The sequence below is a fragment of the Sylvia atricapilla genome, chromosome 12, assembly GCF_009819655.1.
Source record: "Sylvia atricapilla isolate bSylAtr1 chromosome 12, bSylAtr1.pri, whole genome shotgun sequence".
NCBI lineage: Eukaryota > Metazoa > Chordata > Aves > Passeriformes > Sylviidae > Sylvia > Sylvia atricapilla.
This window is the reverse complement of record NC_089151.1, coordinates 9,273,519-9,285,818: the sequence shown is the minus strand read 5'-3', so window position 1 is coordinate 9,285,818 and position 12,300 is coordinate 9,273,519. Positions and strand designations below refer to the sequence as shown.

At 43.0% G+C, this 12,300-nt stretch overlaps 1 protein-coding gene across 1 annotated transcript in view; it reads right to left on the bottom strand.

Moving 5' to 3' along the window:
- SLC7A6 (solute carrier family 7 member 6) overlaps positions 1-8,179 on the bottom strand; it is a 28,914-nt gene extending 20,735 nt beyond the window's left edge. The window contains exons 1-2 of the mRNA XM_066327824.1: positions 8,115-8,179; positions 1,964-2,528 (exon numbers count right to left, since the gene is read on the bottom strand). Coding sequence (XP_066183921.1) covers positions 1,964-2,486 — 523 coding nt within the window. The 5' untranslated portion in view covers positions 2,487-2,528; positions 8,115-8,179. The remainder of the gene's footprint in view (positions 1-1,963; positions 2,529-8,114) is intronic.
- Between the last annotated feature and the right edge of the window lie 4,121 nt (positions 8,180-12,300).

The following is a 12,300-nucleotide window of genomic DNA, read 5'->3' as shown; positions in this document are numbered from 1 at the left end:
CACATCTCTATCTCTCTCTTGCTAAAAACCCTGCTTTCTTCAACTTAATTATTGTTTAGCCACCTAAAGTTTTTGAGAACTGTTTAGTTCTGTAGCACCAGATGACACCCCACTGCCAAAATGATTGTCAAAGTAACACTGTGTAACACAAAGACTGTTCTCACACTAGCTCTAGTATTGCTATTACTAAAATTAAAAAACCCCAAGGAATGAAACTAAAAGTAAACCCCACAAACCCACCCAGTCACACATACAATCTATACCTAACCAGTGTGCAGACTTCCACTCTCAGCAGCTTCATTATTAAGGCATTAATCATATCCAGAGCTGGGGATGTGATAAACAACATCAGCTGTGCCAGGACAGGGAGAAGTCTACAGCTAAATGAAGTTGTAGAGCAGGGATGAGTCTAAGCACTGGCACTAACAGCAGGGCAGAACAAGCATTTAAACCATAAAACAGACTGTTAAAGTAAATTGTTCCACCTGCCTGAGAGTGATCCTGCTGTTATATGCTTCCACTAAGAAAAGAGGTGCTAAATCCTCTTTATTAGCAGCAAATGTAGAGGACATCAAAGTGTCTTTCTATACCTACTATATAATGCTTTTAGTTGAATCATTTTGTCTTAATTTCTTGCTTTTTAATAAACTCCTTTTTATAAGGGTCAACTGCCCTCAGAGTGAGGGGATACCTTAAATGGAAAAGCAGATTCTCTCACTCTTGAATTTGTGCCAAGATACCTTGGGACAATATCTGTTTAAGGAATGTGAACATGACAACACACATCCTTCACTCATTTGGAAGGAAGGAGGGAACAGAACTGATTAAACTGACAGATTTCCTGGAAGAAGTTTGTGATTATTTTTCCCCCTACCTGGACCTCAACCAGCATGTTAATACTTTCACAACAGTAACAACAAAATTTGAAGGGGAAGCTGCAATCATCATAGCCAGTTATAGAGGTCAAATATCTGAAGCACATGCTACTGCTCTGTTGTTTCCCTTCTCTTATTCTTTACTGACAGCTCTAATAAGGAACATTAGAGCTCTTCCAACAGATGCCTCAAAAAGGAAACAGCTAGAAGCAGCACATATTCTTGCAGCATATTGTTGGCAGTAAGAGTCCAAGCTCTGTGTCAGTTTTTTGATAAAAAATCATGTCAATACAGGTGTCAGGCTCCAGAGCACATGGCTATGGATCACAAAGCATTGTCCTACAGACTTGCCGAAACACAGTTTTCACTGTTTACTGGAAATGTAAAATAAATATATAAACACTTTTAAAAAGAAACACCTAAAATTCAATAAGACACACAATTCAATCGTACAGTTTAATTCTTTTGATACAGCAGAACAGTCCTAGTTTGAAGTGTGTAGGCAGCTATTTCTCTATATTGACTAACAGAGCTGGCTATATGAATACAAATATTTCAATATTTTATGTGCACGCAAAATTTCAAAACTTTTCAAAACAGCTTTGCCACACATACTGCTGTACTGATGTTATAGTTAATCCCAAGTATAAAGAATAATCTGGAATTACTGATTTTATGAAACCAGAGTAGTAACTGAACCATGTAACCATTGAGAAATTATTGCAAACCAAGTTACACCAGAATTTATAGCATAAGAGCCATTCTGCAATAGCTCTTAAGACCACACCAAGAGTATCCTGAGGTTTGATTTAAAATACCTCTCTCAAGGAAAACCAATTTTTACCCCCATTTTTGCCAGGTAAGTAAGCCTGGAAGTGTTCAATACCTTGTTCTGCTTCCAAATGAGAAAATTGTAGTTCACTGACTGAACACCTGCAAGTTACTGATGTGCTGGAATTGTTCTTTTCCCCAGTGTAACTCAAACCATTGCAGATCCAGTATACGACAACTCTGAGTGTGGGTAAGATTTGTTAATAAAATGTACCCTGGATAAAAACTTACCACAGTAAATTTCAAGAAATACTTACATTCACAAGCAGCTGCTATGAGACGACAAGCCAGATACGGAGGGTCACAGGAAGGGAAGAAAGGCTGGACTATGTAGTTAGCAAAGGTGATGGCAATGATTGCCTGACTAGTTGGTTCCACAATTAGGAGTGAGGTCCACAAACGAATAAAAGCAATGAAGCTGCCAAAAGACTCCAAGATATATGCGTAGCTGGCTCCTGACTTTGTAATAGTGGTTCCAAGTTCAGCATAGCAGAGAGCTCCAAAGACTGAAAATAACCCTCCAATTGCCCAAATTATTAAAGACAATCCATAAGATTTGCTGTAGATGAGAACTCCTTTGGGAGAGACAAAGATACCTGAACCAATCATATTGCCTACTATAAGGCTTATCCCATTTATTAAAGATATTTCTTTCTTCAGTTGCAATGCATTTTGGTCTCCATCTTGTTCTCCACTTGGATCTGTCCTTTCTGATTTATTGACGGGGCTGTATTCAGACAGCGAATTTTGTGATTTTGTACAATCTGTCCTTTCTGTCATTGTGGAAAAGACTGTGAATTCTCCACGACTCCAAACCACAATCTAAAACAAAATATAGACAGCTGAAATCATTATAGATTTTTTTATCCCAAGACTTTCTTGCAAAATCTTCTTTCCACCTTTTTACCTTATGATTTACAAATACAAATTAAGATATTTCCTTTTGTTGCTTCATGTTTTTTACACGAAGTTAAATTCATGCACAGTTAAACAGTGGAACCAACTCAGACAAACCAAGAGAAAAATTCCTATATAATTTAGGATGAGAGATGAACTTCTACCATTAGGAAAACAAACAAAACTCTACAAAGGACAGAATTAAAGGATTCCTATCTTAAGAAAACCAGAGGAAAGAACAGAAAGGAACAGGGAGATGTTACAGATAAGAAAGCACCACAAGACCAAGATGGAAGCACGAACATAGATGTAGTGCAATACTAAAAACAGCAATCCAATTACTGTGCTTACACAGATAATTTATGAGTGATCTAGTAACATGTTATCAATGCACTGAAGGTTCCTGCTAAGGGCCACAGGCAGAGGTAATCACTCCACAATGCCCTGGATCCAACCCTTCTAATTGACACCACAGTTCACTCACTGCCTCATTATCCAGTTATCTAAAAGTACAGACTGTACATAAAAACCCACAATAGTTTCAATCCAAATTCCTCTATTAGCGGTTGTATTTAACAGTATCTAAGGACACAGAAATTAACCTTTTTCCTCTGCTTCAGAACTGATTGACTGGAAAAGAGCCACCTTCTTCTGAATTCTCCAGAAAAGGCTCCCATCCCTTCCAAAAGCAAGTGACTGCTAATAAAATCTCTTAGCTCCAGAAGGCATTGATAATTCTGAACAGGACCCATTAGACCCATTTTACACAAGCTCAAGATTACTAGTTTATCAGCTGCATAAGGCATAGGCCCTACCAGAATTAATTCTGTGATTATTCATTTGTCCTGCCTCTGATTCAACCTTTAGTGTGTACTTCAGCCATTCAATATAGAACAGAAAAAAACCAAAACAAAACAAAAAAAAAACACCCCAAAAAACTGGGTCAATTTGAATAGAGTAGCTAATCTAGTGTGGGGTCGATTTTGTGCTTTTTTGAGGGTAACACTAATTTGACAAAAGGTTTTCTAACTGCAACAATAAACTTGTCAACTGAGAGAGCAAAAAACATGAATATAGGAATTTTGAAAGGTCAGCCTGCAGTCACCCAAACTACATGTGCATCTGGTAACATACAAACATAGAAACTCTTGCAGGCACACCTTTCTGGACAGAATACTCCTCCTTTATCATAAAGCCAACACCTGTATACTAAAGCACAGAAAATCTGATCTGACACCCCTGAACTAGAATGAAGATATGAAAATTACAAAGATTCTTTTCAATCAATTAAAAAAGTAACTTTAACTGAAATGGAGTACAAGTCTTTTATTGAAAAATATTACATCATTCAGCTCCAACTCATGAATCTTTAGAGACTATGTTCTTTTAAATAATGCAAAGTGAGATCCTCAGTCTGTTTAGTGGGATGCCTTCTGGATTAATTCCTCCTCAGTACTCCAAATAAATACTTTAGAGATGCTTAATTACTAAATACACATTTTATCATTTATACGAGTCAACATCTAATATAACAGATACATCAGAAGTCATCAAATTTCCCACTTATAATTAGACCAGAATTTTTCAAACTTCCAGAAACTAATCACTGCTATTTCAGAACTTAAAAGCTTGAATACTATAATGACCCGCCTCCAACAAATTTACATTAACTAGAAGAGGGGCAGCCCCACAGTTTCTACAGATGAGTGTCAGTAGAACTGCAAAGGAAAAGCAAATTTATCGCACCAGTTGTTACCTGTTTCTCTTGTTATTTATTCTTCCATCTATCTTGTGCCAAATTCATTTGCAAACACTCACAGCCTGACTTTCCGTTAGTGGTGCAGTAGAGCTAAGTCTTCATAAATACGTGTGCTCTATAAATTCACAAGATTATTTGTTTGCTTTACAAGAGGAAGTTATTATCTGTAAATGCATATAATCATTAATCAATTATCAATATTATGCAAAACAGCAGAACAAATAATCAAGACAGTTGTTTTCATGACTAATTTGGCTGTAAGAGGTGGACTTAAAAGAACACTTGTGACCCATAAAAATATCATTCAACTCCAAACTGAGTCTTTTTATTTCCATGAAAAGAACTTGGGACAGGACACTAGTTGCAAAAGTTTTTCAGACTGCAATTCACTCTGAACAAATGTCAGCAGAAGAAACTAGAATACTATAGCTATTATTATGACATCCAACTGCCACTTGAAAACATGCCATGTTCATTTTCAGCCCTTAGAGCGAAGGGACAAAACAGCATAAATATGTTAAGAACTGATCACGAAGGTAAAACACCATTTTCTTGGTAACTACACAGCTTTATGATTTCTTACTCACATATCCTAATCATCATCCCAAATTTCCCATTCTCCTGAACACCTTCCAAAGTACGAATTGATCAGAAGCATACACATGACTTGGAATACTCAGGCATTTTGATGACTTAAATCATTTGAATAATTCAAATCACATCAAACCTGGTGTGTTAAAGCAGAGCCAGCACTCTTCTTTGCACAAAGAGTAACCTTGATTTACCTCATGGTCTGGAGTTCAGAGGTGCATCTAATTACCTATAACTATGGACTCAGCCAACCCTCCAAATGCCTCCACCTCAGCCAGCAGCACGTGACTGCAGTTCTATACAGTTTTGTTATTGATGACCTTGACTGCTTTTTGCCCTGCTATCTCCACCCAGGAAAGAACAATCACAGTACCTATCAACCCAGCCTGTTGTGTCCCCCAACTATCCTCCTTCCCCTCTCAGCCCGCTTTTTTTATTCCAAATTTTGGGAATCTGCCAACAATCAGGACCTGCTTGAAGGTGTGTACAATGGCTCACTGAAGATTTGATACTTCATTCTCTTCTTCTCTATTCTTGTTTGTTTTATATGCCTTTTAAAGCCTTCAGGGCAGGAATTGCCTATTTGCCTGAGTCTTGTGATGCATTATACCATCTCTGACAAAATCAAAACTGTTGACAGGTTTTTTCTTTCTAGTACTTCACTTAATCTTAAGTGGAATCAGAGTCTGCAGCTCTGACCAATTGGGGGAAAAAAACTTACCAAGGAAGAGGGAAAGCAGAGACCAGAGAAAACTGAAGCTTTGTTAGAGAAAAAACACATATACTAAAATCCATGATTCTGTCACAAGATTATTATTTCAGGGGAAACAGAAGAGAGGCATGGAGGAGGAGAACCAGAGACAAATAGTATACATTTTCTAACATACAATAATCATAATACACACCAGCTAAAAATACTATGAGAACAATCTCTAATGCTGCCAAAGCCCAGCCACAGGAGCGCTATGGCTAATGCAGGGTTCTGCCTTCACACACGCTAACCAACATGTGGATTTCCTCATGGCTCACTCTTGTGCAACACAGCATCTTCCACCCTTTCTTCTGCTGATCACTGCAGCTGTGAGGAATCTTTTTGCTGATATATGTACTTTTTTTTTCTGAAATGACTTTGCTGTTGGTATAAAAAGCTATGATATGAAACCAAGACAGTGACCTGAAACTAGGATCACTTCACTTTTTCACCAAAAACATATCTTCTGGTAAGGCCTATAACACCATGGCCAGGTACCAGAGGAGCTGATGAAGTTTAACATGCAATTAGCAATATACTAACACTGCATTACAGGGTGGCCCTCCTTTAAAAGGAAACCATCTGCCAAGATCTCGTTTCTCCCACTGAACAGAACAGTTGTCCGTTCGACCTGGGATGAACCTGCAAGTCATTTTATGACCAAGGTGAAGCACCAAACTGCTAAAAGCTTACTGTGTTTGCTGTGCTTTTATACAATACCTGCTCATTAGCAAAGATTTCTGGTGTTCTTGCTTCTGTCCTCCTTAGTTCTTGATTGCATAAAACAACTCTCACTGTAAAACAGCTTTACATACACACTTTGGCCATTCACATATACCAGATGTAAGACTCCTGTTTCTGAGTCTTGGTTGGCCCTGTGAGCAAGACTCAAGATTGCTCTATACAGGCAAACAGCATCAAGGCCTTCGGGGAGTTAAGCACCAACAGAGCAAAGGCTGTAAGTCCCAGAAATGCTAATTCCTTGCAGTGTATATATTTAGGCACCTCACAGTCTGAACATTTACATGGGAAAGGCTTCCAGTTTGTCTAGAATCTATTTTCCTTTTTCTGGTGAGAGAAGAATCATTGCCTACTATACATATGCTTAAGAGACAGGAAGCCCGTGCAACAAAAACAATTCCCAATGTAAAGATCTAATCTGTTCAATCAAGTATTTTGTGCCTGCATATACAAACACACCATCTTTAGCACAATTTAAAAAAATCCTACCAACGAACTTTTCATCAAATAGAATTGGTTGCAACATCCGTTAAAAAAAAAAAAAAAAAAAGGACAGGATATGCTTATCATGTAAAAAGGTATGACAATTTTCAGTTTCTTTCACTTGATCGTTTTTCAGTATGGTAGTAAATCATGGTTTGGTTTTTTGTTGTTGTTGTTGGTTTTTTGTTTTTGTTTGTTTGGTTTGTTTTTCATTATTTTCATATTTCCAAGGCAAAAAACATAAGTAAGCTCACAACAAGGACTTCGATCGGTCTTGATTTAGGCTGGGAGAGCAAGAAGCTGCTGCAGTGAGAGGAACATCTGGTGAAATTTATACAACAAGCCCCAAGTAAAGACAGAAGGAACAATAGTAGAGTTTGTTAAAGTAAAAAAATTCACCTTATTTTTCATGCTGGAACAGAAAAGCAGAAATCTCTTAAAAGAGGGGAAAATAATGCCAAAAGGCACATGTTACACCCATGTTTACTCTTCAGGTGGCAATTACAGCCGCACCTGATCAGACTGCAGTTAATACGCTGCATTTAAAAACACATAAAACAATCAAAATCACGACTAAAAGCAAAGGCGTGCCGGCCCGAGGGTCTCGCTAAGCCCGCTTCAGTGTCCTGCCCCGCCAGAAAGCCCCGAAGGAACAAACACGTGGCCTCCTTGACAAAGCCAGCCTCCATCGCCATAAGCGTGTCCCCGGCCAGGGGCCGCCGCCGGCCCGAGCCCCCCGCCGCCCGAGGGACCGGGTCACCCGCACGGCTGTCACTGCCGCCCGCGGGCCCGCTCCGCTCCCCACGAGCCTCCTTCTCCTTATAAAACAAGCGAGCTTCACGCAGATTTCAAGCCTTCTGGATAGCCCCGGAGAAGGAAGCAGCGGCAGGCAGCCGCCTCAGACAGCGGCTGTCACAGTCGGAGCGCCCTTCAAAGACAATACAGAAACACAGAAGGCATTGATCTTGCTACCACCGCACGCCCCTAACAGCCCGGGTGGCCAAAGCCGCCGCCCCAGATGCTCTGCAGGGCAGGCGCTGCCGCGGCAGCCCGGCACTGAGGCCGCTCCCTGCCCGCCTTCCCTCACGGCGAGGGCAGCGGAAGGAAAAGAAAGGAAGGAAGGAAGAAAGGAAGGAAGGAAGGAAGGTGAGCCCGCACCCGGGCCGTGCCAGCCGGACCGCGTTACCTCCGCTCCCGCGGAGCCGTCTCGGGATGCTGCCCGACAGCTGCCACCAGACACGCGATGGCGGCGCCTCCGCCCCGGCCCGCCCCCGGCCGGCGCCGCCCCCGGCACCTCCTGAACTGCCCCGGCACCTCCTGAACTGCCCCCGGCACCTCCTGAACTGCCCCGGCACCTCCTGAACTCCCCCGGCACCTCCTGAACTGCCCCCGGCCCCTCCTGAACTGCCCCCGGCCGGCGCCGCCCCCGGCACCTCCTGAACTGCCCCGGCACCTCCTGAACTGCCCCCGGCCGGCGCCGCCCCCGGCAGCTCCTGAGCTCCCCCGGCACCTCCTGAGCTGCCCCCGGCCCCTCCTGAACTGCCCCCGGCCCCTCCTGGGCTCCCCCCGGCCCCTCCTGAACTGCCCCCGGCCGGCGCCGCCCCCGGCAGCTCCTGAGCTCCCCCGGCACCTCCTGAGCTGCCCCCGGCCCCTCCTGAACTGCCCCCGGCCCCTCCTGGGCTCCCCCCGGCCCCTCCTGAACTGCCCCCGGCACCTGCTGAACTGCCCCCGGCACCTGCTGAACTGCCCCCGGCCCCTCCTGAACTGCCCCCGGCCGGCGCCGCCCCCGGCACCTCCTGAACTGCCCCGGCACCTCCTGAACTGCCCCCGGCACCTCCTGAACTGCCCCGGCCCCTCCTGAGCTGCCCCCGGCCCCTCCTGAGCTGCCCCCGGCCCCTCCTGAACTGCCCCCGGCACCTGCTGAACTGCCCCCGGCCCCTCCTGAACTGCCCCGGCCCCTCCTGAACTGCCCCCGGCACCTGCTGAACTGCCCCCGGCCCCTCCTGAACTGCCCCGGCCCCTCCTGAACTGCCCCCGGCCCCTCCTGAACTGCCCCCGGCCCCTCCTGGGCTGCCCCGGCCCCTCCTGAACTGCCCCCGGCCCCTCCTGGGCTGCCCCCGGCCCCTCCTGAACTGCCCCCGGCCCCTCCTGGGCTCCCCCGGCCCCTCCTGAACTGCCCCCGGCCCCTCCTGAACTGCCCCCGGCCCCTCCTGGGCTGCCCCCGGCCCCTCCCGGGCTCCCCGGCCGGGATCGTTTCTGTGTCCCGGAGGCCCAGAGGGGCCCCGTGGGGACAGGGTGGAGGGCAGCATTAGCGCCGGCGGTACGGGCACGGCGCGTTTCCCGGCGGGCTGGGGCCCTGCCCTCACGGGGACACGGAGCCCTCCTGCCGCCCCGGGGCACGCTGCCCGCTTACACCGGCATGAGTCACACCTGAGAGACCTTCAGGCTCGGGACTGAGGGGCCTGAAAGGCTGAAAACCTTAAAATCTGGTGATATTTTGGGTTTCTACTGCACAGGTCGTATACGCCACTCGTAGTGGATCTGGAAATGAAAATAGAACTCGTTGGTGTGTTCCAGCCTTCAACTACTCCCAAAATTTGGCTCCGTTAAAATACGTGTCATGAACTTCTCAGAATCGTGATTAAATGTGCCCCATGGTGCCTGAGTATAACAGTAAGGAACTGGCCATTCTGCAGATATATCTGGGGAGTGATGAAAGCTTTCTTGTCTTTCTCTAGCAGATTAATCGTTTTACCGTGTCTAAACCCATGAACCCCAGGCCGCAGCCCCCTCTTAATGTTCTTTTATTGCCTTTTTGCTGCTACCTGCGAGGCAAAGGGGTGGTCAGTGCCTGGAAAGACAACAAGGCTCAGGAGGCAGGATAGTCTCACTCTGAACAATTTAATTACTCTTCCCTTCCCTGGTCCACAGTTATTATCTACTATCTGATGCAGATAAGTCAGAGGTGAAGTTTTTCAGGAGGGTAAAAATCTTAGGGGCATATAAAAATTATAAGGCTGTAAAAGAAGAGGGAAAGGCAAACTATGCACTGTAATACCCATAAATGTGCTAGCAAATGCAATAGTGGAGTCCAATTCTATGGCCACGCAGCTTACATTTCTGATTTCCATTCTGCTTCCTCTCTCAAAGGTTGTGTGTTTTATCAAGGAGATGTTTTCCTTCGTTGTCACAGAGACAATCAGGCTACTAAGCAACTGCTGTGCTCATCTGTATCTCCAGATATTCATTACACTATGTTTGGATAAAAATGAATTAAGAAAGGGGTTTTTTTGTTGTTGTTAAAAGTTGGCTTTTTAAGTGCACATAAAGAAGATAATTACATTAGGCTTTATTTCTAAATATAAAGCACCATAGCAAAACAAACTTTGATTTGCAGAAGCCTGATCATTTCAGCTCTTTAATTATGTTTATCTCAACTCTTTGTTTGGCTTTTGTCAAACACAAGCTATGCTAAATCTATTGCCTGCTAAAGCTACTGACAGTGTTGCAAAGCACCAAACAAAACCAGTCTGCTACCTTCTGGGAGCTTAACAGCCCTGATAGGTGACTTCATTGTTTTTAAGCCACATACACAGCATGACTGCAGATAAAAACATAGATGGCATCCCCAGAATATAGTCAAATCCTTACAATATGAAACCGATTGTTCTTACAAAGATAATATGAACCAGAAAGCAGTCATTAGATGGTAATAGTGCTTAGCCATTCTGTAAATGTGCTATAGTGCTCTGTGTTCTGTAGTACAGGATTTTCAGATAGGTAGGTGCTTGCAACAGTTGTCTTGCACATTAATCAAAAAGTGGATTGAGTGTGAATGTAAAAGATGCAGCTGATTTCAGTTGTTGCTTCACTGCCTTTTAAACTCTCCCGTGATTGAATCTACTGAAGACAGAATTCACTCCTCAAAAAAATGGACTCAAAATGTGAGCTAATAATAAAATTTCCTTTGGGAACAAGAAGTAGATGAGAACTGATAAGACACAGGAAACAAATTATTAGGCATACACTGGAAGTATGGAGAATGACATTTTACCTTAGAACTTTGAAAAATATTTAATAGAGAAAGTGCACATTTGAGGATATCAAAATAGAAATTCACCTTCTGAATTATGAAAACTTAAAACACTGTAGAGGTTGGCATGAGAGATCCAAGTTAGAACACCATCTCAAAGCTAGACAATGCTTCTGAAAGGTTTGCAAGTGAACAGAAGCAAACCTCAGCATAATCATCCAGATAGATATTTTTGTCCATTTTGGTAAGGTTCATATTTTATAAATAACTTTTTCCATTTTACTGTGGAAGCAAAATGTAAGTCTGGACTCTTATTTCTTCTCTTGTTACAGATGACATAAATTGTATGGCTCTTCCCTGATGCTCCCTGAATGGCCACTGGTAAGTTATGTTTATACAGGAGTGTGTATTCTCCAGGTGCTAGCAGATAAGAAACAGCTAAAAAAGATTCTGTTTCCACTAGGGTCTTATCTGATACTAATTTAAATTCAAGTTAAGATCTTATCTCCTTTAGCTGATGAGAACAAAGTCAGACTGAGTTTTGGTTTAGTCTGTGAGTTTTGCCCTATCTGCTTTTTTGTGTCTGACTAATATTGCCACTCAGATACATCTTAGAAAATGTAATTTGTCTAAAAAAGCTTGAAGAACAAACCCATTAAATACCTGCAAACAAACCAAATTGAAATAGCATCAGATTGCAGAAAAGCAAATCCATACAATATTCATTAAATGGTTTTAGAACAGGACCGAACCAAGGTAAAAATTGCTATTAAATCTAAGTGAATTTGGAACCTTATACATCAGCTTTGTACTTGTTCACAAGTTCATTCTGGTGAGTTTCAGCATATCCTTACAGCATAAGTCCCCAAAGAATGTGTTGCTCATGCACTTAATTAATGGAAGAATGAGCGTGCACTGAGCTCCTTAAGGGTCAGCACTGAAGGGGTGCTCTGTAAATATGAGTAATACTCACTGCAGCTTGGAACTTATGATGGAAATATTGCTTCCAGCCATGTGTTTGATGGTTTATGCTGGTTTCTTTTGAAATTCTACCATACAGAGTGAGTCCTAAACACTTTGATATTCATTTTGCAATGTACATTCTGTGGACACAGGAGTTATTCACAGGGGTCATGAAATTATTCAGGACACTTAATCTGGGAGTTTAGCCAGATCCTAGCAAATGACAATTTTTATAAGTACTTAAAAATAGAGATTATTTTTTGGCAGTTTTTCAACCTTAATTATTTCAAACAACAAACACAGTATCAACCATTTCAGGAAACACAATCAGCTCAAAATAAGTGAAAGTGCACCTATTTCTTTTCTTTGGTTAAAG